Below are 23,717 nucleotides of genomic sequence, written 5' to 3' on the forward strand. Positions count from 1 at the left end.
TTCTCATTAAACCTCAGAGGGTGTTTAATTGCCTTGCTAATAGATTAGTGCTACTACTAATAAGTATATAGAGAGAGCCTTATATATTTGAATAGGTTTAAGAGGTATTATAGCTAAGGGCATAACTATAATGCTCTATATGCTACTAGATCGGTTATTAAATTACCTTAAAGATATTCCCTTTCTGTTATAGTAATATATTGCCTGTTCTATCTTAAGTATCTTTAGTATTATAACCTGCAGTTAAGCCTTATATAGATCCTTAATTACAGTTTAGTATAGCCTAATTTATTACTATAATAGTAACTAAGATAGAAATATAGGTAATAATATATATAAAGGTAATTACTTCTATACTGGTATTAATAACCTCCCTAATTGCCTTTCCTTAAGCTGCTACCTAAACTAGAAGTATTATAATAGCTATGTATAAGGCATATAATAGTACTCCTGCTAATTATAAATAATATATATTAAATAGTAAAAAATAGTATTTATAGTAGTCTAAATAGTATTATACTAATAAGCTATATTAGAAGAGAATAAAGCTTTATTTAAAATACCTAAAGGCTAATTACTAATAGTTCTATACCTTAAGATAAATAGGTAGTTATATAAAAGCTTTAAATAGTAAGAAGCTTTAGAATTAAACTAAAGAGGAGATAAATATATATATTAACTTCTTAAATAAGGGAGATAAGTAAGTATATTATATAATTACTTATTAGGCTTAATATACTGGCTAAAGAGGTATTAAAGATATTATATATATAGAAGAGGAAGATATTTAGATATAGTAAGTATATTATAATAACTAGATAGCTAGTTAATAAATTAATTTATAGGCAGTTAATTAAAGAGATATATATATTACTAAAAGGAATAGAAAAATCTCTATTATTAAGCAATATAACTTATATTTATCTATTAACTTATTATACTTTCTAATTAAGTTATAGAGTTATACTTAATTAAAGTAATATTGGTAAATTAAGGCTATTATAAAGGTAATATAAAGGCACTGTTCTAAGGCGCTCTTTTATTTTAAGATATAAAGGTAACTTATTATTAATATATTAAATAATATCTAACTGCATTAAATAACAGTTAATATATGCTATAAATCAGGAAGTACTAGCTTAAGGGATTATAATAATTTATATTAATATAGTAACTTCTAAGTAATTTATAAGATTAATATATCTATAAAGGGTAAGTATTTATATAGAATTTAACTTCCTACTTTTCTTAATATAATATAATATAAGGAGTATTTTAATAAGTCTTATAATTATTATAATATCTAGCCCTTTAATAGATATATCTTGTAATACTAATAATAACCAGGCTATTCTAATTTATAAGGATAATACAGCTACTCCCTCTGCCTATGTTCCTTTTAACCAGAATAACAAATTTATCCTCTAGCCTATATAAAGTGCTAATAGCTTGCCTGGTTATATTAGTATTAGTTAATATATAAGAGAGGCTGCTAGATTCTTTACCCCGATTTATAATAGTTATAATTCCCAAGGGATAAACTAGTCTATTCTAGGTTTATAGTAGCAGATAGAGTAAGGCATAATACTAAGTAATATAAAGTATTATATCTCTTAATAATTAAGTAATATATATTAGGCTTATTAATATAAAGAAGTCTTATTAATAGCTAATAAGATAAGTTTTATAAATATATTAATAAATATATTTTATATATTAAAGGTAATTATAATTAAGAAAATAGTTATTAAATAATTCTTAAAGTTATTAATAATTTTAAGAGTTATTAGTATTTCTAGTTAGATATTAATACCTAGGTCTTAGTAATTACTTATAAAATCCTTTAATATATAATAATTATTTATAACTAAAAGAAAAATATAAGGTGCACGTGACGTAACTGCTAAGATTGTAATAATATAAGTGCTCTTTCCTCTAAGTTATAATAATAAGTCTTAAAATAAGTTATATATACTTTTTAGATATTCTTAAAAAAATCCTATATATTTAGTATTAAGAGAGAAATAATACTATAGCTATATATAAAGTAATATAATTATAGTTTTTTATTTAATATAAATATAATATAAGGCATTATATATTATATTAAAAAAATATAATAACCTTAATATTAAGTTAATAAATTATAAAATTATTACCTTAAACCTTAAAATCTAATTAAATAAGTAGCCTTAACTTATAAATATAAAGAAGATATTTCTCTTATTAATAATAAATTAAATTCTCTCTTTATTATTAACCTCTTAATATTGTGACGGTTGTGGCAAGCATTCCAGGGTAAGAGGTCTAAGCTTCGTTAGTGGGGTCAGATAGATGTCTGTGGTAACAGACATAAAGGGACGGATTCCCCTAAGGACTTTAGCTTCTCATGCTTTCTTTTATATACAATTTTTACTCTTTTCCTTCGTATCCAATATCATTAAACTGACCGTTTAATTCTCTATCTTATAATGAAGACCCTATCTTAATTAAACCTAACTGGCAGTCTACACTTAGCTTGCAGTTAAGAGTGTTAGAAGATATCGCCTTGTGCAGTCTTTTCTTTGTTGTTGCTCTTTACCTTTAAAATATAATTATTATTATTATAATAATTGTAAAACTTTATAAGAAAATAAGCCTAGAATTATAGTTCTTATTATTTAAAATATATTATTATATAATTATTATTAATAATAATTAACCTAGTTATAATTATTTAATTAAGGTAATTAATAAATATATAATTATTTTAATAATTAATATTAATAATATTTATATTATTAGGATTTAAAGCTTATTTTAACCTTTATTATTATAAAATTATAAGTAAATACCTACTTTATATTAATAAATTATAATTAATATAATAAGTTAATTTTATTATCTTTAATTACTAAGTATTAATTATAAGTATTATACAAGATAATTATCTTATTAAATTTATTAAGCCTTAAAGAAGGTACTAAAAGGCCTAGCTAATTAATTAAAAAAGGATATAAATATATTATATAATAGTAGGCCTTTATTAATAATATTATATTAGCTAGTAATAATACTATATACTTAATATAATTTAAAAAGTTAAAAAGTAAGATTTAGTTAGTTAAATTAAGAATATAAATATTTTATTATAAGAAATAAAGGTAATTATAAGGTAAAGGAGGGGAAGTAAGAGGGAAAAAGGGAGAAGAAGTTAAATTAAGAAATAAAGGTTTTAATATTTAAGAAAAAACTATAAAGGCTAGTTAGTAAACTAAGACTAGCTTAGCTAGTTAATAATAAATTAAATTAGGTTATAAGATAAAGCAGTAATAATAAATATAGTAAAATAATACTTAAGATATAGCTAGTATATAAAAACCTTATTTATATTATATACTTAAAGCGTTTTATATAAAGGAAATTTTTTATAAATTTATAAATAATATATTATATAGGGTTTTATATACTTTATTAGAAAATACTTTTTCTAAACTTTAAATTATTTTATTTTAGGGTTTAAATTACTATAAGGTTGGCTATCTTTATTTATATAATATAATGCAATGCTTGCTTCTCTGCAATGCTTACTTATTAACTATGCTAATAGTATTAATAGAAAAGTAATTTTATTAATATTTTAGTAGTACTTAAGAACTAAATTTAAAGTTAAAATATAACTTGTGCGTTTAAATATAGTTCAGATATAAAGGAAACACAGATATAAAGGAAACACAGATACAAAGGAAACACAGTAAAACGACTACATTAGGTCAATGACAGCAAGGAGAGGCGATCGCAAGGTGAAGCAAAGTCAGAGGCAATGTTTCTGTCCTTGACAATCCTGAGGAGTCCTGTGCCTGCTTTGTTGTTGAACACCTAAAAATCCTGGGTGAAGAGCGCCGTGACGTTCTTCGTGACAATATTGGCGGTTGCAACAAGGCCAAACTCAGTGTACCCTTTGCGACCAGGTACGTAGACTGGGGCTCCAAAGCGTTTCCAATTCTGACAGTCGGTCGAGTAGAACGGGGTGAAATAGCTACCATCGACATTTAGACGGAGGCAGACCGGGGTTTTAATGTTGGCAATCGTGGTAGTGTTGGTTAGTTGGCCAACACCCCTGGCATCCCAGCGAAAGGCAACGCCGCCAGAGGCCTGAGCTATGACTTGTGCGTATCCAGTAGAGTTGCTGAAGGGAGCAAGGGAGTTGCGACCAACAATACCAGCCCTGCCAGTACTCTGGTCTATGGAGAGGACCTTGATCGAGACAGAGCCATGGTTTGTGGTGAAGTTGTCAGTCTTGATGACCGCCCAATCATCAAAACCGTTGTAAGAGTCGCGGCCAATAGTGCTAATACCGAGGATATTATCGGTATCAGCACATGTTTGTCTGAAAATGGCGTTGCCGGCAGTGGTAGCGGTAGGGTAATTGCTAGAGTCGAGAACGCTAAAGCCAACGATCTGATTGCTGATGGAGAGGGTTTTGGTCGTGGCAGTACGCGGGTTTGTGTAGGTAACGCTGATTTGGAAGGTGGGAGGAATGCATGAAGTGCCGGTCACTTTGTACTTAGCAATAGCGATATTGTTGGCAGGAATTGAGCTTGGGACAGAGACAGTTGAAAGTGTGAAGTTGGTGGTTGGTGTAATGGAAGGCGTGAATTTGAGGTTCGTGTAATCAACGTCGTCGAAATTGGTAAGCCGAACCAGCACTGAGCCGCTTTCAGAAGGGAACTCAAGTTCGATGCCGCCATCTGCGCCGTTGTTGCGATTGCTGACAGGGCGGTTGCCACGTTTTCCCGGGGGAATGCCAGCACGCCAGGCAACCCTGCCAGACGTGACCGTGGTAGACGCAGGAGTAATGTAATAGTTTCGTTCATAGGTATTGTTGACAAAACCAGAGCGGTTAGGATAGTCTCCCATGTCAACACCCTTAATGTGGAGGTTGTCCTGTAATGTGTTGTTGCCGGTGGTGAGAGGGTAACCCTGGTTAGCGTGATACCATTCGCTCGAAACGAAGGGGTTGTTCCGCTGGAAGATATACGAGTTGGTGCCTTCATCTGTGTAGAAACCATAGCCATAAGGAGCCTCGAGATGGTTCTCAAGAATATAGGTGTCTGTGGACTTGCTGAGGGTGTAGATACCACCCAAGTCTTGGTGGCTTCTTCCGTAGTTGAGGATGAGGTTGCCTTTGACCCTGTTGTTCTTGGCTGTAGTAGCGGTGTGATAGATTGGGGTGTACTTATAGGTTCCACGTTGCTCGTACAATGGGCTTCCACCCTCATCGTTGAGGCCCCACCCGTAGCCAATGCAAAGGGCGGAGTAAGGGGCCCAGTTGATATCGTTGTAGCTGATGTCCGAGTACTGAACATACGAGGCGAAGATGGGCACGGTAGAAGTGTAGACGTTGGAAATGTTATAGAAGATGTTTTCCTGGATAGTAATTTCTTTGTTGATCATGCGTGTATCGCTGGGGTGGTGAGCGTTAGGCAGAATGCCTCCCGCGGTGATTGAATTACCACCGACCTGAGTGAAGTAAGAACCCTCGATGGAAACGCCATTCGCGCCGTAGCCAACACCAGAGATATGAGCATTAGGATCGCCACCAATGCCAACACCACCAGCGCCGAGCTGCGTGAAACTTCCATTGGCGAAGTTGATGTTGTTGGCAGCACTGATTTGGATGGCGCTGGGCATCAGCCACCACTCCTGGCGTCCGGCCTCGAAGTCGGTGTAGTTCTTGGTGGCGGAGAGGTAGCCACCAGTCTGTTGGTCAGCGTAGCCATAGCCCTGACCGGGTCGAAGCCACGTGGAGTGGGCGAAGTTGATGCCACTAAAGGTGATGTCATGAGCAGGATCATCATATGAGCCACCGATGGACACAAGCGTCTCTTGGATGCCAAGGTACGCTTCAACTTTGGACATGTCCTGGTTGTCCAAGGGCCAGTAGTAGACAGTGTTGGCGCCGGTGTCAAGGAAAAATTGACCGGGGGCGCTTAAGAGATCGTAGGCATTCTGGATCCAGACGCCGTTGTCATTAAACGGCTTCGACACCGAGTCGTAGCCAATGATGTTGTTATTCCAGTTGGTTCCATTGAACACGATCTGGCGATTGGAAACCGAGATAATGGGGGCCAAACGGTCAGTGAAGGAGTTGATAAAGCGCACTTCGGCGTTGCTGATGTTGCGCACTGACGAGATGTAGTCGTAGGAAGTGTCTGTCCATGACATGCCAACATTGCTGAACTTGAAGTCGCGTCGGTTGATCCGCTTGCGTGCTGGAGATACCACCAATCCGTCGACATATAGATTGCGTGAGTATGTATTCGATGGCACAGAGGCAGAGTAGATGCCATTGGAGCCACGCGACCAGTTTGTGATCTTGAGGCCGCCAGAGACGGTGGCGTTGGCACTGGATGTCCAGACAACAGGCTGGCTACTGGAGCCAGAATCCTTGTCTGTCAGCACAAGCGGCTTAGACAAAGTGTGTACACCGCCAGCTAGATGGACTGTAATGCCACCGGAGGAGCTGCTGCTAAGGGCAGACCTGACCTGTTGCTGGGCCTTCGTCAGAGACTTGTAGGGGCTGGACTGACTGCCATCGCCAGAGTCGGATCCTGTTGGTGACACATATATGTCTATATTGGCAGAGACTCCTCCAGCACCCAAGAGGCAGAGGAGTGAAATCAAGTTCGCCTTCATCTTGACGAGGATGAAAATGCAGAGAAGACTTAATAGAATGAAGAGCTTGCTGGGAGAAACAGAACATCTTGTCGAAACAGGGAGACCACATGCCCTTTAAGTACACCACGATCCGTTCCTCTGACGGTGACGTGCTCACACACTGCGGCAATGGGGAAAGCAACATCTCGGACTCAACAACACACAACGTGAGGTATAATTCTTTTTTTAATTTCACACAGAAACTTGTCATTTCATTTAGCCTGTCATTTCATTTAGCTGGTCATTTGCGGGGAACCCAGAATAATTCCTGGGGACTCCAAGAGCTACCCCAGGTTTAAGAGCGCCACCGCAACCCAAGACGATCCGCACCTTGAGCGACTCATCCGTTCTAGCCCGAACCAACATCCGTAGCCGCAATGTTGCAACCAAGTGAATAATGGCTCGATCGGCCGTAAGTGCATGGATCCCTTTCGCGTCGGGGCGAGTTAACAGGAAAGGTCTTGCCGTCGGATCTACTGCAAAGATCGGGCAACAGACCGTTTGGATCGAGCATTGAGCATCGTCGATGCCATGAGGGGGTGCAAGCCAAACTATGGCACACGTTCATCAGACTAGGACAGCAATCCAATGTTTCAAGTCCAACGCAGGTCTGATTCGACTTAGGCAGAGCTCAGTGTGCTGCCTTTGGGAATACCGACCTGGTACGCACCAAAGTTGCTATCCTTAAGTTCAATCAAGTCGACTTCAACAGAATAGAGGGGCTCTGAGCAGGAAGCAGAGCTCGCCATAAGCTGTTTTCCACGGCTCTCGGGCCACAAAGTTCGCGAACGAAACACGCTGACTCGAAATTAAGACAGAGAGCAGCAAGCAAAACGGCCAAATAGGAGCAAGCACTGGTCAGGGAGGTTGTGAAGTCCACTTCCTGACTAATACGGATGTAGGCTTAACTCTCCAGGGGGGAATTGTGGACTAAGGGGCTAGCGCATGCATACGGAGGCAAGTAACTCAGTGATCGGCAAGTGTCTGGCCATTTGGGAAATGACCTGGTCCTGGAATTCTGATAGGTGTGACGGAGTGGTGATTGGGGTAAAATCGTGTGGTGTGGAGAGTTAGTGCGACATTGCTGATTGGATGTTGGCCTCAAGTTGGGGTCCGGGGAATGGGGATGGTCTCGGTGCCACCAGGGACTGTGCCTGCAACCTTACTGCTTTGGGGTTGCCTGGCTTTTGTTTCTGCCGACGGATATTTTGCCGCTTGTTAAGGAGTGGTGTCGAAGTACTAAGGTAAAAGTTCAGCCACTGCCCACCGGCTCTCGTGGCAGACTGTCATGTAAGCTTGTCGATGGGTTGTACCAGCTATCGTAGCGGACTAGCTTCCAGCTTGGCGCAGGTTTGTCTGTTCCCAGTTGACACTACCTGGTAGGATCCACTCAGCTATCCCATTCTATTACTGCCACAGAGTCCCATCGTAGCAGACTGCGCTCTAACCTTAGCGACGGTCGGTAGCGCCTGTTATTGGCGGAATACCTTCGAAGCTGGGGCGGGCTTGTCTGTGCGTTACCCGTTGACACCAGGCTGCGCTCAGCCATCCGATCCTGTTACTGTGATGGAGTCCCACGTCACATGGCAGACACGACTTACAATGAGTGGCAGCTTGATTATCGAAAAAGGGCGCTTTGCAGAGTCGAACTGTATGCAGATCTTTGCCCGTCCTATTGCGATGAATCTAAATCATAATTCCCCCTATGTCACGAAGCGGTCAAGGCACTAGCCCTAAAGACTGACTCGGGTGTGCCCAAGTGCAACTTAGCTGGCACTGCAACCTGCCAGGCCAGGAACCCTACTACTCACTTAGCCGGAGATTCTCGTGATTGCGAATATTGGCAAACGGCCACACCAGAGGATCAGTTGCCTGTATCAACGAACTCTAAACCGTCCTCGGTACTTCCTGTGCCAAGTCTACCTAATAATGCTACTTTTACTATTAGGCAAAAGACAAGTTGTGAAAGAGCTGAGCTTTGATGGCACTGCTCCACGGTTAAAGATGGGATCTCAGCAAGAGGACGAACATTTGCGGTTTTATGCAAAGGAAAAAGACAGACAAGGTGGTTCGAGACCATCTCATGAGGTCTAAGGCTGGCGAGGGTTCACAGGGATCTCAGGATATTATTTACCTACGGGTACATTACCTCCTTCACCCCACGGCACTGGGGGTGCGCTGCCTTGTAATGTGGAAATTGCGGCTACGAACACATTACCGTGGTGGCTTTCCAGCTGAATGGAATACGCATTCTTTTTGCACTATTTACGCCACGCTTATATGGGAGCTACACACTTAGCTCTGGCCAGTCACCCGCTCCGCTAGGAGCAAGGCTACATCTAGAACGTTGGTAGTAGAGTTTACGTCGCTTTACTATGCATCGCTCACCGGTAGCCATATTACTAGGATGTTCCAGATGATAAGGGGGTTCAGCACCTAATTAACCGTCGCCATTTTCTTTATTGGCTAGATTCCTGTAACTATCCGAGGTCATAGGCTTCAAGCCATCCCGACTCCGCACCAGTTCCCCCGCACCGCTAGTGGCACGGCTATGTCTGGAACGTCAGTAGTGGAGTTTGCGTCGCTTCACCATGTGTCGCTTACCGGCAGCCACATTACCAGGACGTTCCAGATGATAAGGGGATTCAGCACCTAATTAACCGTCGCCATTTTCCTCATTGGCTAGATTACTGCCGTCATCCGAGGTCACAGGCTTCGAGCTATCCCTACTCCGCACTAGTTCCCCCGCACCGGGGACCTCCACCTTTTCGCTAGCCTTCATGGCCCCATGGGGATCTGTGCCATGGGGTAAGATAGTTTCTCGATAATCGAGAAGTCTCGTGTCTTGTGTGCAGGGCGCCAAAGGATAAAAAGCTTGAAGTCGCCGCATCTGTTCAAGTCTTAAGCTGTGTACTTTAGAGCCTCACTTAGGAAAGACATCCAAACCTGCTTCGCTCCCCAAGGAATCTCAACACCAACACCGTCACCATGGGAATCGACGAAACAACCGTCGTGCCTACTGAGCGCGAGCTGCACGCTTTCGAGCTCAATGATCCAGCTACTGTGGAGCTCATTGCGCGAGCCCAGCAGGCTGTCGAGGCAGACCGCAAGCTCACAATTATGCAGGCCTTGAAGAAGTACAAGACTGCTGTTTTCTGGGCCATGATTCTCTCTTGGGCCTTGGTTATGGAAGGATACGACGTTGTCGTGGTATGTTTCACTTCTTTACCTTGAAGTTGGCGGGGAAGAACCACATCACTGACTCCCCTGGATAGATCAACTCTTTCTTTGGCCAGACACAGTTCAAGAATCGCTTCGGTACTTATGATGAGGCTACCGACTCGTATCTGATCACGGCTCCTTGGCAATCTGGCCTGGCTAACTCCGCTCTGGTGGGCCAAGTTGCTGGCCTCGCTATCAACGCTTACGCCCAGGATCGCTTCGGTTGCCGCCGCACAACAATGGTATTCATGGTGTGGATGATAGCTGCCATCTTCATTCCCTTCTTCGCACCCTCGCTGGCCGTCCTTGCCTTTGGCGAGGCCATGTGCGGCATCGCTTGGGGCGTCTTCCAGGTATGATCTTCCCACCAGTGAGAGAAAAGGGAGAGAGCATATAGTACAGAACGCAAACTAAAGCTTCACAGACGCTGACCACGACCTACGCCTGCGAGCTTGTCCCGATCGTTCTCCGTCCTTACGTGACCTCTTATGTCTGCATGTGCTGGGGAATCGGCATCTGCATCTCGTCCGGTGTGATCCGTGCCGTCGCTAATGTGCAGGGTGATCTCGGTTGGAGGCTGCCATTCGCCCTCCAATGGGTCTGGCCTGTGCCCTTGTTCCTCGTCGCTTACTTCGCTCCTGAGTTTCCCTGGAACTCGGTACGCCGCAATAATATCGAAGAGGCAAGGCGCAGTTTGGAGAGGCTCGCTGGCAACTCGGATCACAAGCAGGAGGAGGTCGAGGCGACTCTCGCTTACATCCGATACACTACCGAGATGGAGCGTGCTGAGTCCGAGGGGGCCTCGTTCCTTGATTGCTTCCGTGGTACCAACCTGCGCAGGACTGAGATCGTGAGTCACACTTGGTGATATAGACCCGCTGGCTGCATCTTTACTGACTTTACGTGTGTTTCACAGAACTGCGTTGTGTGGGCTGCTCAGATTCTCTGTGGTAACCCCCTCCTCAGCTACGCCGTCGTCTTCCTCCAGGCTGTCGGTTTTGATGAGATCCAGGCCTTCAACACCAACATTGCGCTTTCCGTTTGCATTGTCGCCGGTGTCTTCATTTGCTGGTTCCTGTTCCCGCATTTCGGCCGTGCGACCATTTACATGAGCGGCTTGTCTTTCATCTTTTTGACACTGGTCATCATTGGCGGCTTGGCCTTCCACAACACTAAGGGTTCGCAGATGGCCCAGGCCATTATGCTGATCTTGTCGACCCTCGTCAACTACTCCACCCTCGGACCCGGCTGCTACCCCATCGTGTCGGAGACTCCTTCTGGCAGGCTGCGATACAAGACCATTGCTATCGGTCGATTCATCTACAACCTAACCAACGTCTTCCAGAATGTCATCACTCCCCGCATGCTTTCACCCACCGGTACGTTCATTCATACTGCCCCTGAATTATTGAAGAGATTTTGGCAGAAGTGTTGTGTGCTGATGATGTCTAAAGCTTGGAACTGGGGAGGCAAGGCCGCCTTGTTCTACGCCGGTACCAACCTGCTCTGCAACATCTGGTGCTGGTTCCGTCTTCCTGAGACCAAGGGCCGCAGCTTCGGTGAGATTGATCTTCTTTTTGAGCACAAGATCTCCGCCCGCAAGTTCAAGAGCGTCAAAGTCGACCGTAAGTCTATCCTTTGGCCGTGGGGATTCATGACCTATGGAAGCTCGGGAAAATGCTGATAATATGGGAATAGAATTCGCTCACCAGACCAACTACGAGGACAAGCTTGAGTTGAACACCGCTGCCTCACACGTCGAGTAAGCGGTCTACTAATGTAAAGATCACTGTGTGTTACTGTATGCTTCTATATATGCTAAGACATCCATTAATAATGAGAGAGTACCTGGATAGGAAGGCGGGGAAGATCAGATATTCACGGAACATTTTCATGTTTGGTAAATAGTCGACTTTGCAAAGTAATAAACAATAATTAAGTGGTATATCGTGTTTAGCATTAACGTGTAATTAATCTTCTGAATTTGACCCGAACTTAGTTTATTCTAAGTTTTTATTTCTTCTTTTAGCTATTAAAGCTTCCGGCTGCCTATATCCCTTATTTAATAAAACCTTTAATAGTTTGACTTTTCCGCTATATATATAATCCTTTAGAGTAATTTAATAACTCTAATTATTAACTTTTCTAATTACCTATAATAGCCCTATCTTAGCTTTTAGGGCTTTTTATAATATTATAATATTTAGTACTTAATTAATATTTTCCTTTAAGGGTATTTATTATAATCCTAGCAGTTATATTATATACCTTATAATTTCCTCTACTTTAATAACTAACTATAATAGGACTAATATTTATAAACTAATAGCAGTTTAAGATTATAATAGTTTAGGACTAATATTAATATAAGAAGATATTACTTTAAGACTAACTGCATTCCTTAAATATAATATTCTTATAATACTACCTTTAATATATAAAATATACTTATTAGCACTCTTATAGAACTTAACTTACTAGCTATTAATAATACTTCTTTATTAGTATATTTATATTATAATTACTATATATTAGTAATATAGCCCTAACTATTAGTAAATATAAGATATTTATGCTTATATAAATATTATAAAAATAAGTAATTAATTCTAAAAATAAATAGTTATTTTAAATAAAAAGAAGTTACTGTAATATATAAAGAGATATCTTTATATATTTTTAAATTTATAAAATATAAAAATACATTTATAATAAAAAATAAGTTAATTATGTTAGATAAATTCTTAATTTAAATAAATATATATAAGTAAGAGATATAGTATTATATATCTAGCTAATAAACTTTAAAATATAAAAATATATCTTACCTAAGTAAAATAAGGTTATATATAATAAAAAGGCCCCTAAAGGTAATAGTATCTAGTATACCTTTTATTATAATATAATACTTCTTTTTCTCTTTTTTAATCTTTTAGTAATTAATAAATATTATTAGTAAATCTTCAAAAGTTAAAATATATATAAAACCGTTAATTTATTTTCTTTTTTTATATTAAGAAGGGCCTTATAAAAGTTCAGGAAGAAAAAGATAATAAGGTATATAATAAGAGGATTAATAATATAAATTAATATATTAAACTTTAAAAACTTAGTTTAAAGCTATATATATATACTTATAAGACTTACTAGTAATTTATTAGTTATAATAGCCTGTATTAAAATACTTTTAATAAAGGCTATTACTTTTACTAATAAGAGCACTATTTAAGTAAAGAAGGTAAGGTAGAATATACTTAATTAAGGTATTACTAAGGTTAAAGTTATAAAATATAAAACTAAAAGGTAATATATATATTAATAGTAGTAGCTGTAATATCTATATATTACTTCTTATTAGTAATAAAAAATATAGCTTTATATATATAAGAGAGACTAGCATTATATCTAGGTTAATAATAAAATAAAATAAGCTTTTAAGTTATAAAATAATATATATAATATTATTATTATTACTTATAGTAGGAGCTAGAGGCATAAGTATAATAATATTAAACATTATAATAAAATAGTAAAGAAGACTTAAAATATAAATATAAATTAAATAATATTATATAAAGATTAGTAATAAAGTTTAAATATCTTAAATAAGCTTAATAAAAAAAAGCCTTATAAAATAAGAAGTTATTTACTAATAAATATTAATAATATTAAAAAGAAAGAAATAAAAATAAAATCTTAATATAATAAGGATTTTAATTTTATAAGTTATAAGTAATAATTAAGCTACTTAATTGTATATAATATCTATTATAAATTACTTATATGAAATAGTAATATATAATATTAAATATAAATTATAATTAAACTATAAATTCTTCATTTAATACTTATAACAATTAGGTAATATAAAAGAAAAGAAAATAGCTAGTTTAACAAATATAAAATAATTAATTAAAGAAATTATAATAATAAGCAAGTTTTAATAATATAAAAGATATATTTTAATTAAAAAGGTTATAAAGTTAAAGTATTAGAATGTATTTACTTTAAGGAGGTATATTAAACCACAGAAGGGTTATTTTATTATATATTAAAATAAAATATACTATATTTCCCTAAATTAGCTAGGTTACCTAATAAGCTAGCTCTTAAATAGGCATAAAGTAGTGTATTTTCTAAACTAACTCACCGCCACCCTATACACCCCCCGTCCTCGCATACCTGTAATAGTATTATAATTAAATCTGTAAATAACTTTGACTAATTATATAATAATAAGTATTTACTTAATTTAATTAAGAATTTAAAAACTAATTTATAAATATTATATCTATAGTTTATATTTTTAGTAAATTCTTTTTATATTATTTTCTTGTATTTCTTTTAATTTAATATAACATTTGTTTTTAGCCTAATTATAAGCTAAGATAATTTATTTAATCTTAAGAAAAGCCTTATTAAGGTTAAATTAAATAGTAACTTAGCTAGTAGGCTTTCTTATTATTATTAATACCTTTAATACTGCTATTTCCTCCTCTAAGTATTAAATTTAATTATTTTTCTAGTTAATATATTTTATTACCTTCTTTATAATATAATTAAAGTTATAAATAAAGGTATTTCCTTAACTTTATATAGCTTTTAGTTATTTTTAAATATTAATACTTCTTTAAGGTATATTCTAAATTATATTATTAATTACTTAGGCCTTTCTTAGTATTATTAGCCTATTAAAGTTCTTATATATCTTCTCTCTTAGCTTTAATATTACTAATACCTTCTATAAATTAATTAAGAAAAGCCTAGAGGCTAAGAAATTACTTATTATATTCCTATAACTTTAGGCTTTTAATAAAGCCTTTTTATAAGCTTTTAAGAAGAGGTATTATTAATATAATAAAGTTACTTTATATAAGGCCTAAGAATAAGTAAATTAATAATAATATATTTTTAATAGCTTAAATATAATAATATTAAGTAGCTAAGTAATATATAATAAGTATAAAGATAACTAAAAGAGCTATATATTATATAGCTATGCCTTTTTTATTAATTTTATTATAATATATAACTTATATTAATTTAAGATTAATAATCTCTATTAATTAGGATCTTTTAGCTTAATCTATAGTATAAATACTTTTATAAACTAATAGATAAAGATATTATTATTAAACTAATTAGTTAAACTATAAGTATATGTTTAATTAAGAAAAATAACTAGAAACTATTATCCTTAGAGGTTCTTACTAATAAAAATAGTATAAGATATAAGATACTAACTATCTATTAATATAAATTTAATTATTAAGCTTTAAGTTATATTATTAAACTTTATCTTTTCTAAGAAAGAAGTTATTCTTATTCTAATTATTATATTATTATTAATCTTATTAATTTAAATACTAATCTTATTAATATTATATATATAAGGCCTAGTTATTTTCTTTATATTAACTACTTAATTAAAATTATTATAATACTTAGAAAATAATTTCTTTATTATATAATACTTTCTTATAGATTTTATAACTTATAATAGCTTTAATAATATATTTATATAATAAGTAAAGAATCTATTAACCTAGTTCTTATTAATATAATAGATTTACCTATTAATTAATAATAATACCTATATAAATTTATAAATATCCTTTTTTATAAAAAATTAAAAAGTATAACGTGGTTAATAAGCATGCCGACCGGACAAGTATGCCGACCAAAAATCCCTCATCCTATATTATTTCTATCTAATTAAATACTTCTTAACTACCTATTATATTATAACCTTTAAATAAAGCTAGAATTCTTCTTGCCTTTTAGGCCCTTTAAAATAACCTAAAATTATATCTCTAATGCATTACTACTATATATAAGGTTAGATATAATACCCTCTATAACTAAAGGAATGGTATTTAATTATAAAGTAATTAGGTCTTAAAGTTATAGAAACTATCTAATTTAGAAAAATAAATAATAGTTTAATTCCTCCTTAACCTAGATTCCTGAGGATTTCCTATATAACTGCGTTTTATAGAAGAAATAGCTAATTCTTTACTTACTAACTGTAATATATTACCTATTAGTAAGTATTAGGCTTATAACTTTATTAAGTAATAACTAGAGCTAAAGATATATTTATTTTAAAGATATAACTACTAGAAAGCTAAATATAAAGATCTAACTATTATTTATAGCTAGTTTAGGCTTATATAAAATATAATTATAAAGTATAATATCTAATTAAATAATATCTAGAACTTTAATAAGACTGGCTTTATAATAGGCCTTATAATAGCCAGTATAGCAGTTATAGGCTTAGAAAGGCAAGGAAAACTAAAATTAGTATAGCCTAAAAATCAGGAATAAATTACAGTAATTTAGGTAATTAATATAGAAGGTCAATTAATCGCGCTATTTATTATTAATATAGGCTAATATTACCTTACTAACTAGTACTAAGAAAGCAACCTCCTAGCTAACTAGGTTATTATAATAAGCTAAAATAGTTAGATAAATAATAAGCTAGGTCTTAAGTAGCTAAAGTACTTTAATTAGTCTATAACTAACTGATTAACTAGTCCTTATTATCTTCTAATCCTTAATAGCCATAAAAGCTATTACTTGGCCAATTTTAAGAGATATTATAAGGAGAACAAGATCATTACGCTCTGCATGCCTGCTTATATATCTTACCTACTCTAGCTTCTTGATATTAGGTGCTTTGCAATACTAAAAAAGGCTTATAGTTAAGAAATAAAATATCTAATTAAATACTCTATAACCTATATTTCTAAGGCTAAGTTCTTCCTGGCCTTTTATGCCGCCTTTAAAGCTACTTTTATAGAAAGCAATATCTAGAAGGGTTTTAAAGGAGCTAGACTTACTCCTCTTAACCTAGAAACTATAATCTTAAAGCTTAATATGCAGCTATAAACCCCAATGCCTCCTAGGGAGGTTAGCTAACTATTAACCCTATAGGTTTTAAAGACTCTTAAGATAGTAATAGAGGCTTAATCTTAATTTAAATACTTAAAAAGATAAATTAGAAGATATAAAAGTAGCTCCTTAGAGTTAATTATAAAGGCTTTAAAGTTAAATACTAAAGTAATAAAGGCAATTATATATAAGGTTATCTTATTAAGAAATAAGGTATAAAATCTTTAAGATATAAATAAGATATTAAGCCGGCACTAGAGGGCAAAAAGGACTAGATTATAGAAAGGAGGGGTAATAACTATATAAGAAGTATTATAAGTAATTAATTAGATAGATATTAATGCACAGGTAGTAGCTAAATTATTAAGAAGTAGTAATTAAGGAAGGTTAGAGTAACCAGGCAGTTAGCGTTATAGTATATATAGTATAGCTAGGCATAATATAAGGACCTATTAGGTAGTAATTAAGATATCTAGGGAAGAATATAATAAGTAGTTTTACTTAATTAGATAGTTTATAGTATTTTTAAATAGATTTAAAAGTTTAAGGTTAAGATTTTTAGTTGGCATACTTGTCTGGTTAGCATGCTTATTAACTACGTTACTTTTATTTAATAATATAATTAATTAAGTTATTTTCTTACTTTATAATAAATAATTAATCTTTTTAATATATTATATAAATATCCTAGCCTTTAGTATATTAATTATATAATATTAAAAGCTTAATTAAGTATTTTATTACTAAAGGCTATAAACTAATAATTTTTATATCTTTAATAGTTAATAATATCCTCTTTTTATAATCTAATAGTTACAATTTTATTACTATTAAAATAAATAAAAACAGATTTTATTTAAGAAATATAAAATAAAATAAAGAATCCTATATTAATAATGCGTTAATGGTATTAAAGTATGCAGGGATAGGGGGTATGTGGGGTGGCGGTGAGTTAGTCTAGATACTAATAGGAATTCAGTCAGATTAATTAATTCAATTAATTTACAACCAAAACTGGTTTAACAATAATCCACTCTCCAATTTCTCAACAGCCCCTACATCGGGATGACTTCAAATTTGGCCGGTGCATTTATCGATATTGTCTGTGTGTGTGTGAAAAAGCGTGGGCGTTTTATCCAACTAACAAGGCTATACAGATGTAACTAACGATTTCGAGACCGGTGTATGCTTCTATTAGATATTATATGTATTCGGTCCATTGATCCAGATTGGTATATTTATCTTGTCTTCTGTTGAATTCTGCCCCTTAGAGGTTTTACCATTTTAGTTATAACCTTAAGGTATCCCAATTTGCGCGTGACACCCAGTGCCTAGCATTCCCCACTTCATTGAACCCTTAAAGCACTACAGAGAGATCGCATTCGAGTTCGCAGTTTAGCCTAAATAACATACCCCTCAGTGTTCGGGTTATTTTAATATACCGTCGGTATATAATTATTATACCCGGATAGAATGGATGGCTGCTTCTCACATGTGATAATGCTTCCGCCACGCTAGAGTTCGTTATAAGGTGCTTAAACATGTTCGGTTTCAACAGACCTTTTAAGGCTGAATTTTATAATCGCTAATCAGGACTACCCTTTCCGTCTTTCAAGACTACTCAATTGCATCTTCCCGCCAACCGACTTACCGACTCACAATGAAGTTCACTCACGGTATCTGGGAGGACCGCCGAGACACTGTTATCTACAGCGCAACGGAGGTAGCCCATGTTTCCCAACTCGCCCCTGATCGTATCAGTGTGCTCTGTGCCACTCGCCACGTTGCCCATCGCGGGAATACCCTCAATCGTCCGACGATCACTCTGACCGTCTCTGCAGCAGCACCTGGTATCATTGCTTGCGCCGCGACGCACTTCAAGGGTGCAAAGAAAGCCTCTGAGCCGCGCTTCGAAATCTTTCCTGGTGGCAATCAGCGGCATGAATTTTCCCATGTAAGAAGCGACGGTGATGCCGGTCTCTCGGTATTCTCCAGCGGTGATCTACAAGCTGAACTTGACCGAACCCCTTCCAACTTTCGCCTAAATTTCCAATCAAGTCCCGAGGGAAAGCCTTTGACAAGTGTCGGCTATCAGGGCGTACAATACATAGTTGGTCCTCCAAACCAGGGTGTTCCAACCCCTTTGGAGGCCAGTACTAAAATCGCAGACCCCTATCATCGCCCGGGCTTGGAAACAAATGCAAAGCCTTACATGTCTGTTGCATTCGACCTGCAAGTTGGGGAATTGGTGTATGGTTTGGGGGAGCGATTTGGCCCTCTTACCAAAAACGGACAAAGCATCGAACTTTGGAATGAAGACGCCGGAACTTGTACAATGTATAGTTAGTCAACGAACTCCTCAACAACCCCCCGATCCTTTGCTGACGAAATATATTACTGTAGCCTACAAGAATATTCCCTTTTTCTGGACTAATCGGGGCTATGGCATCTTCTTTGACCATTCAGATGCGCTATCCCTCGAGATTCAGACCGAGAGACTCGGGAAAATTCAAACCTCAATTCAAGGTGAAGAGATCAGATGGTTCGTCATCCATGGGCCAAACCCGAAGGAGGTAAGACAGGACGCCCGTGGTTTCTAAATTCGATACGCTTTGCTGATAAATAATAATTAGATCCTTAAACGATACGCCTTTCTAACTGGACACCCGACCTTGCCTCCATCTTGGTCCTTCGGTCTCTATCTTTCGAGTTCATTCATCACCAACTATAGTGAAGAGATCGTTAGTAAGCAGCTCGACGAGATGGCCAACAGAGACATACCTTTGTCTGTCTTCCACTTTGACTGTTTCTGGATGCGGGAATATACCTGGACGAGCTTCAAGTTCGACCCCGTCCAATTTCCGGATGCCGGCAAGTTTCTCGAAAATCTTCACAAACGCAATCTTAAGGTTTGTGTGTGGATCAATCCATACATTGCTCAAGAATCCGATGTCTTCGACGAAGCGATGGAGGGAGGATACTTGATCAAACGACTCGATGGCACCGTTTGGCAAGGGGACAATTGGCAGGCGGGAATGGCCGTGGTAGACTTTACCAATCCCGCAGCCGTCAACTGGTACAAAGGGCACCTAAAACAGCTCCTTCGCCTTGGAGTCGATTCGTTCAAAACAGATTTTGGCGAGCGCATACCGTGGGAGGGTGTGCAGTTTCATAATGGTATGGATCCTCGACAGGGTCACAACTATTACGCACTCTTGTATAATCGAACTGTTTATGAGACTATTGTTGAGGAACGTGGCATGAATGAAGCGGCTGTATTTGGTCGGGCTGCAACTGCAGGAAGCCAACGGTTACCTGTACACTGGGGAGGCGATTGTGAATCGACTTGGCCTGGTATGATTCAATCGTTGCGTGGAGGTTTGTCTCTCGGTATGTCTGGCTTTTCATTTTGGTCGCACGACATTGCCGGTTTCATTGCCCAAGGACTCTCCAACGATGTTCCAGATCCTCACATCTACAAGCGGTGGGTTCAATTTGGTCTTTTATCATCGCACTCACGACTGCATGGCTCTCACACATACAGAGTACCCTGGCTTGTGGACGAAGAGGCGGTGCAGGTTTTGGCCAAGTTCTCACGCCTGAAGAATATGCTAATGCCATATATATTTGCCCAAGCAATTGATTGCTGCCACAAGGGACTCCCGATGCTGCGTGCCATGGTCATCGAGTTCCCAGAAGACAGAACATGTGCGACTCTGGACGAGCAGTACATGTTCGGCGAGAGTTTACTTGTGGCACCAATCTTCAATGATCAAGGGATCGTCGAATACTACCTACCCAAAGGGACCTGGACCGGCCTTCTTGACGGGAAGAGGCGTGTTGGACCGGGGTGGATTAAAGAGACTTTTGACAACTTCCATCTCCCTCTCTTAGTTCGCGAAGGCCACGCTATTCTTGTAGGAACTGGCGATCGTCCTGACTACGATTGGCCATCCGAACTCACTGCTGTTGCTGTTGGCAAGCTTCCAACAGACGAAGTGATAGAGGTACCTATCCCTTCGGCAAGAGCAGTCGGCACCATCGACAGTACACTTAAGGTGTGGATATCAGGAGGACAGGGTGATGTCGAACCAAAGGCTGAGCGGGTTGGCCTTGGAATTACTCCTCGAGTAATTATATTGGGAACTGATTCTCATCTATGACTGCACTCTCTTGCTATTCCAAAAGATTCCAGTCATAGTGGAGAAGTTTTAGACTCAACAACAGAACTTATGCACGCCTGCAAACAATAATAACTCACGAGTTCAACTAGCCTACTAGTCTCGGTATGCCAGTAATATTGAAGCTCAGTGCTAGCTTATGTAATTAATAAAACGCTAGAATATATATTTGGCGTCGTAGAATATTGCACACCTAAAAATTGTCTGCTTCGTTGCTGCACTAATGCACTACAATACCCAGCATAAATAGAGGCCCCCTATTTACGAAAAGCGGGATAATCAGCGGCGGTAGAGTTACTATACAAAGAGTAAGGCTATACAGTAAGTCTAGCCAGGAGTAGGCCATCCATACCCGCACAGGTACCCGTGCAAATAAAGTCATACAGGTACCTATATAAATAAGATATTATCATATTAATAACCCTAATTAATTATATATATATATTATACAATATCTAATTAAGCTTTTTTTACTTAATTTAATAATATATACTTTATTACTTTAATATATTAAGTTCCTATTTTATTAATAAGTAACTTAATAATAGTAAATATGCCTAATTAATCCTTATAGTAATAGGTTATATATATATAATTAGATAGAATATATAAAGTAATATTATATATTCCTTAAGAGCTATAAATAAGGCACTTTACTATTAAATAAGTAATATATAAGTCTCCCCTCTACTACCTTCCTTACTAAATCTATTATATATACCCTTCTAGGTTAACTATCTAAATATATATCCTATTTTGCTATATAACCTAAATAGTTAGTATATATATAGTTATTCTAACTGTAGGTATAGGCTATATTATCCTAGAGATAGGGGGACTAGCTTAATATGCCTAATCTTAATATATAAGGCTATTAGTAATCTAGAAGGGCATAGTATTAAGGACTAGGTAAGCTATATATTTATTAATAATATTATAAAGCTAGCTTATATACTAGTTACCCTTAATATAATATCTATAAGTAGTAGTAGTTATAATAGCTAGATTACTAGCTAGGATAAATATAATATTATATACTATATATAGCTATTAAGGCATTAGAAGGTATAACTAATAATTTATACCTACTAAAGTATTTTAAGCTATCTAGCTATTAATATTAAATATATTATATATAAGCTAGGTAACTAAATAGTTCTCTTAACTAGTAAGAATAGGGATAGGAATAGGGGTAAAGAACCTAAAAGACTCTCTTATATACTAACCAGTACCTATATAGCTAGGTAAGCTATTAGCACTTTATATAGGCTGGAGGATAAATTAGTTATTTTAGCTAGAGGGAATATAATAAGAAGGGGTAGCTATATTATCCTTATAGATCTTAATAGCCTAATTATTATTAAGGTTAAGAAATATAGTATTAAAGGGATAGATAATATAATAATTATAAGATTTATTAAAATACTTTTTATAATATATTATATTATATTAAGGAAAGAAGGAAGTTAAAAGCAGTATTAATACTAGCCTTTTATATATATATTACTTTCTTAAATTACCTCTAAATTACTATAATAATATATATTATAATAATTATTTAAGCTAATATTTCCTAATTTATAATATATATAAACTATTATTTAATATAATTAAATATATTAAAAATAAGTAATTATTATAACTTAAGCTATAATAATATATTATAATAATGCTTTTATAATACCTTTATAATAGCCCTAATTTAAGGATATAACTTTAATAAAATATAAATTTATTATTTAATTAAAAAATATAATAAATTAGTAAATAAATATTAGTTATATTACTTAAAGATAAAGCTTTTTTTACTCTTTTTAGTAATATATATATCTATTTAATTAACTACTAATAAATTATTTTTTTATATAGTTATTTAATTAGTATAATATACTTATTATATCTAACTATCTTTCTTTATAATATATATACTATCTTTAATACCTCTTTAGCTAGTTATAATAGTTAGGTCTAACTATATTAAACTAAGCCATATTAAGTTTGTTGTTAGCAGATGGCGTAAGGCGTATACTAAGCGTTATTAAAGTATTATATCTCTTAATAGTAAATTTAATACATATTAGGCTTAATTAATATAAAGAAGTTTTATTAATAGTTAATAAGCTAAAATCTATAAAAGTGCTAATAAATATATTTTATATACTTATAGTAACTTACTATAGTAAGTTAGTACTTATATATAAGTTATAAGTCTAATTATAAGTCTTATTAAGCGGCTTATAATAGAAATAAGGAGAAAGCATAAGTTATTAATTAATTAAGGGAATTTTATAGGTTTTATATAATATAACTGTAAGGATTATAACACAATATCTCCCTTTTATTAGGTCTTATCCTTAAGACCTATATAACTCCTATTTTAACTATCCTTCTTTTAGTAAATCTAACTTAAACTTATAATTATTCCCTTAATATTATATTAATAAGATATTAGAGTTAAAAGCTACTTATAACTAAAAAGCATAAGTGATTTTAATTAAAAATACTAGTTTTCTTATTATACTTTATAGTTATTATAAATCTTAAAACTTAAAGTATTAGGCTAAGGAGGGTTATAAGCACTATATATAATGCACTTATTATAGTTATAAGTATAATAGTAAGGGTATTACTATTCTTAAAGGTTTATGAATTTTTCTTAATATATGATTTTTATTATTAACTTATTATAGCTAATTATTTCACTATTAAGAAGTA

At 35.2% G+C, this 23,717-nt stretch overlaps 3 protein-coding genes across 3 annotated transcripts; 2 read left to right on the plus strand and 1 right to left on the minus strand.

The window, feature by feature from the left end:
* Positions 1-3,625: 3,625 nt before the first annotated feature.
* BKA55DRAFT_584778 (uncharacterized protein) lies at positions 3,626-6,886 on the minus strand. Its single transcript, XM_046194385.1, has one exon. The coding sequence runs from the start codon at positions 6,676-6,678 to the stop codon at positions 3,859-3,861; it is 2,820 nt and encodes a 939-aa protein (XP_046042271.1). The 5' UTR covers positions 6,679-6,886; the 3' UTR covers positions 3,626-3,858.
* A 2,526-nt stretch (positions 6,887-9,412) lies between these two features.
* BKA55DRAFT_215832 (general substrate transporter) lies at positions 9,413-11,864 on the plus strand. The gene is made up of 6 exons (XM_046185194.1): positions 9,413-9,909; positions 9,975-10,274; positions 10,346-10,771; positions 10,838-11,300; positions 11,376-11,546; positions 11,620-11,864. Exons 1-6 carry the CDS (start codon positions 9,688-9,690, stop codon positions 11,685-11,687), a joined length of 1,650 nt encoding a protein of 549 aa, XP_046042272.1. The 5' UTR covers positions 9,413-9,687; the 3' UTR covers positions 11,688-11,864.
* Positions 11,865-18,302: 6,438 nt separating this feature from the next.
* BKA55DRAFT_627232 (sugar hydrolase) lies at positions 18,303-21,161 on the plus strand. The gene is made up of 3 exons (XM_046196873.1): positions 18,303-19,163; positions 19,225-19,394; positions 19,455-21,161. Exons 1-3 carry the CDS (start codon positions 18,482-18,484, stop codon positions 20,982-20,984), a joined length of 2,382 nt encoding a protein of 793 aa, XP_046042273.1. The 5' UTR covers positions 18,303-18,481; the 3' UTR covers positions 20,985-21,161.
* Positions 21,162-23,717: the final 2,556 nt, after the last annotated feature.

Source organism: Fusarium redolens (genome assembly GCF_020744475.1).
Source record: "Fusarium redolens strain MPI-CAGE-AT-0023 chromosome Unknown BKA55scaffold_27, whole genome shotgun sequence".
Classification (NCBI taxonomy): domain Eukaryota; kingdom Fungi; phylum Ascomycota; class Sordariomycetes; order Hypocreales; family Nectriaceae; genus Fusarium; species Fusarium redolens.